Below are 3,675 nucleotides of genomic sequence, written 5' to 3' on the forward strand. Positions count from 1 at the left end.
GGCCAGGCCTCAGCCCGCCCATACCCAAGGCAGAAAGTGGGGAACTGACTGAGAAACTCCACCTTAAATCTGCACCATTAGAAATGCTCTCCTCTGGTGCAAACCCTGACCCTATTCATGCATTAGAGAACGCAATCACTGTTGTTATAGTTAGCTGTGCCAGAGCCACCTCGGCCCGGCCTCAGAGTGACCCCATGGCTTACAGAGCAGAACTGCCCCACCAGCCTTTAGGTCAGCAGCTGAAGGCAAATTGGCCGCACCACAAGGGCTCTAAGGGCTACACCACGAACAAGGTGAGTCTGCATGTTGGATCAGCTCCCTAATGAGCCAGAGGAGGGGCCAGAAGTCTTGAGTGAAGTCAACAGGCCAATTGGGCAGAGTGTGTGTAGGGGTGTGTCTGTGTGTACAGGTGTGTGTGTATGTGGGTGTGTGTGGCTGTGTGTAGGAGTGTAAGTGTGTAGGTGTGTGTGCATAGGGGGTGCATGTAGGTGTGGTATAAGTGTATGGGGTGTGTGTGCATGTGTATAGAAGTGCATGTATAGGTGGGTGTGTGTGTGTGTGAGGTATATGTGTGGGTGTGGTATAGGGGATGTATATGTGCCTGCGTGTGGGTATGTGTACAGGTGTGGGTGTGGGTGTAGTTATGTGTGGTTGTGTGTAGATGTGTGTGTAGGTGTGTGTGAGTGCATAGGGTGTGTGAGGGTGTATATGGGTGGGTGAGGTGTATGTGCATGTGTGGTGTAGGGTGTGTGTTGGTGTGTGCGTGCGGGTATGTGTGTGGCTGCATATAAGTGTATGTGTGTGTAGGTATGTGTGTAGGGGGTGTGGTGTAGGGTGTATGGGTATATTTGAGTGTAGATATGTGTAGGTGTGTGTGTGAGTGTGTGTATGTGTGTGAGAGGTGTGTGGCTGTGTAGAGGTATGTGTGTGTATGGTGTGTGAGTGTATAGGGGTGTGGGTGTGTGTAGGAGTGTACATGTAGATGTATGTGAGGTGTATGTGTGGGTGTGGGTAGGTGTGTGTGATACGTGTAGCTGTGTGGTGTGTGTGTGTGTGTGTAGGGGCTCATTTCTGTTCAAAGGGTGGGAAGAAAGCAAAGAAAGAAGTGAGCACCCAAAGGAGAAGACGGACTTGGCCCCCTCACTATCCCGCTGAGGGACACGTGTCCAGGATACCCATCCTCCAGCAGGAAACGCCCAAGCTCAGAGAAGGGGACATCAAGGCCTGGCCACCTGGGAGAACATGCTCTGCAGGTGGGTAGACTGCTCACCCTCCTGAAAGGCGGTGATGGTGACAGTGACAGTGACGCAAACTCCCCCACACACAGGGAGGCGGAGGAGCACTTGCTCCGAAATGAAGATCAACAAGGTCCACATATTTTCTCTGTTGGTATCAAAGCACCACTCAACGCTCTCAATTGCTGCTTGACAACCGCATACCCATAGTTCAGTCCACCAACGGCATCACCAAGACCACTGCAAACACCTAAAGACCCTACCTCACTGTTCACCTGCCACCAAACCGAAAACCAAATCCACTGCCATCGAGTCCAGTCCGACTCATGGTGGCCCCTATTGGGTTCCCAAGGCCATAAACCTTTACAGAAGTAGACTGCCCATCTTCCTTGCGCGGAGCTGTGGGGGAGTTTGAAACGCCAGCCTCCTGATTAGCAGTCAGATGCCTTAAGTGCTGTGCCACTAGAGCTCTGACACCTGGCACAGGAGCGCCTGCCCACCTTGCATTATTGTCCCCTGCTGGTGGGTGTTTCCTGTACAAAGACAGTCACTGGGAGGAACTTTGCAAAAGAGACAGCTCACCTGTGATGCTCCTACCTTTGCAACATAAACTGTGTGACTCTGTCATCCATGTGTCCACACCTGCCTGTCTGCCCGACTGGACCGTGGCCACGTGGGAGCAAGCGCCAGGGCCCCAGGCAGGACTTACAGCAACAGGCACGGCTGTTGTCATGTTCATCTAAGCACCTCGCTGTACTTCCTCCCAACCTTTCAAAGGCTCTCCCCTTTGAATGAAACCCAACTTCTTCCGGGGGCCCTCGGCTCTGTGAGCCAGCTCTGCCATCACCTACCCCTCCTTCCTCTGCTGGTGAGCTCCCGCACCCTGGTCCACTTTCAGTTCCTGCTCCGGGCCCCAAGAGCTTTGCCCACTAAGTTACTCCCCCTGCTCTACACGGTCATAGAGAGGCCTCCTCTCCCTTCCTGCCTCACCTTCCACGTGAGGTGGTGGCCCACCCTGACCGCCCTCCTGTGATGAGCCGCCACCCCCCCACTTCCCCACTCCACCCCCTTGCTGGTGATCTTCAGTGCATTTATTATTACTATCTTTTTAATGTTACTTTGTTGTTGGCGAGAATATACACAGCAAAACACAAAGCAATTCGACAGCTTCTGTGTGTACAATTCAGTGACATCAATCCCATTCTTGGAGTTTGTGACCACCCTCCTCCTCCTCCTGAGTTGTTCCTCCTCAGTTAACTAAGACTCACTGCCCCCTAGGGTTTCAATGCACTTATTAAAACTTGCAATGGCTTCAAATCCCTGTTTGCTTCTTGGGTGTCTGTCCCCACCCCAGCCTGTAGGACTGGTATGTTTACTATGTGCCTATGGCAACTGTTTTCAGGGGCCATCAGCCTGTTTTTTGTACAATGTGACACAGGAGAAATATCTCATAGGATTTTTTAGACTGTAATCTTTACGGAAGCAGACAGCAGGTCTTTCTTTCTTCCGCAGACTGGAGGAGAACCACCAACTTTTCTGTTGGCAGCCAAGCACTTATCCAATGAGTCACCAGGGTTCCTTGGGTATAGCACTTAGGTGGCGCAGAGGAAATAGAGTGGAGAGAATAAAAGGGGGGAGCCGTGCTACAAGATGATCAGACGCTGTTTGGGCCCGTCATGGTCACCAGAGATCAACTCAGAGGCCCCTTTACTGGAGAACATCCCCGAAACTGGGTGCAAGACCACCGTCTCGGACGCACACCCCTCATCAGGCCGCCGTCCTCCTGAGGTCCGAGGTGGTCCCCAGTACGTCGGTTCCTCCCGTCCCCAGGCCCCACCCAGGCCCCCGCACCCCTCGAGCAAGGGAAGAGCTTGCGCCAACCGAGAGAGGAGGAAGCGCCAGCGGAAACCCGAGGGAGGGGCGCGAGGCTCCCCGTCTGTGGCCGACAAGCTCGGGTCAGCCAGGCCAGAGCAGAGACGGGCATCTCAACACATCCCAGCCCCGGGCAAAAGGGCCCCCAGGCGACAAGGCGGAGGAGCTGGCGCCCAGAACCGTAGCTCCCCGAGGCGGCCGACCGGAAGCCGGGAAGCGGACAGCGTCGCAAGCCTCCGGCACGGCCGAGGGCTGCACCGCCTCGGGGGTCCCGGGGCGAGGCGGGTGGGCCGGCGGAGCGGGCTTGCCACCGGGACCCCGAGCAGCCGGCGCGTCACCGGGGAGCCGGACTCTGCTCCCAGGGACGCCGGGCAGCTGTAAGCAGGGCCGGGCCTGCAGGGGGCGTCCGGGAGTCTGGAGGCTCGGGGGGCTTGGCAGTCGGGGGTTCCCGGGCAGGGACAGGGGGTTGGCCTGGAATCGGGCCGAGAACGCAGGCCTGCGGACGGGGCTCACCTCGCGGCGGGGCGGCCGAGCCTCCATGTGTCGGAACTTGGACACTTTGAAGCGA

At 56.1% G+C, this 3,675-nt stretch overlaps 1 protein-coding gene across 1 annotated transcript in view; it reads right to left on the minus strand.

The window, feature by feature from the left end:
- The window catches only part of LOC103196060 (coronin-7-like), a gene marked incomplete at its 5' end in the record, with an annotated part of 95,714 nt that extends 92,040 nt beyond the window's left edge, over nt 1-3,674 (minus strand). The window contains 1 exon segment of the mRNA XM_007939711.2: nt 3,621-3,674. Within this exon segment, the coding sequence (XP_007937902.2) occupies nt 3,621-3,674 (54 nt within the window).
- Between the last annotated feature and the right edge of the window lies 1 nt (nt 3,675).

Source organism: Orycteropus afer, unplaced genomic scaffold (genome assembly GCF_000298275.1).
Source record: "Orycteropus afer afer isolate SDZICR_OR568_19922 unplaced genomic scaffold, OryAfe1.0 scaffold00061, whole genome shotgun sequence".
In the NCBI taxonomy this organism is placed as follows: Eukaryota; Metazoa; Chordata; class Mammalia; order Tubulidentata; family Orycteropodidae; genus Orycteropus; species Orycteropus afer.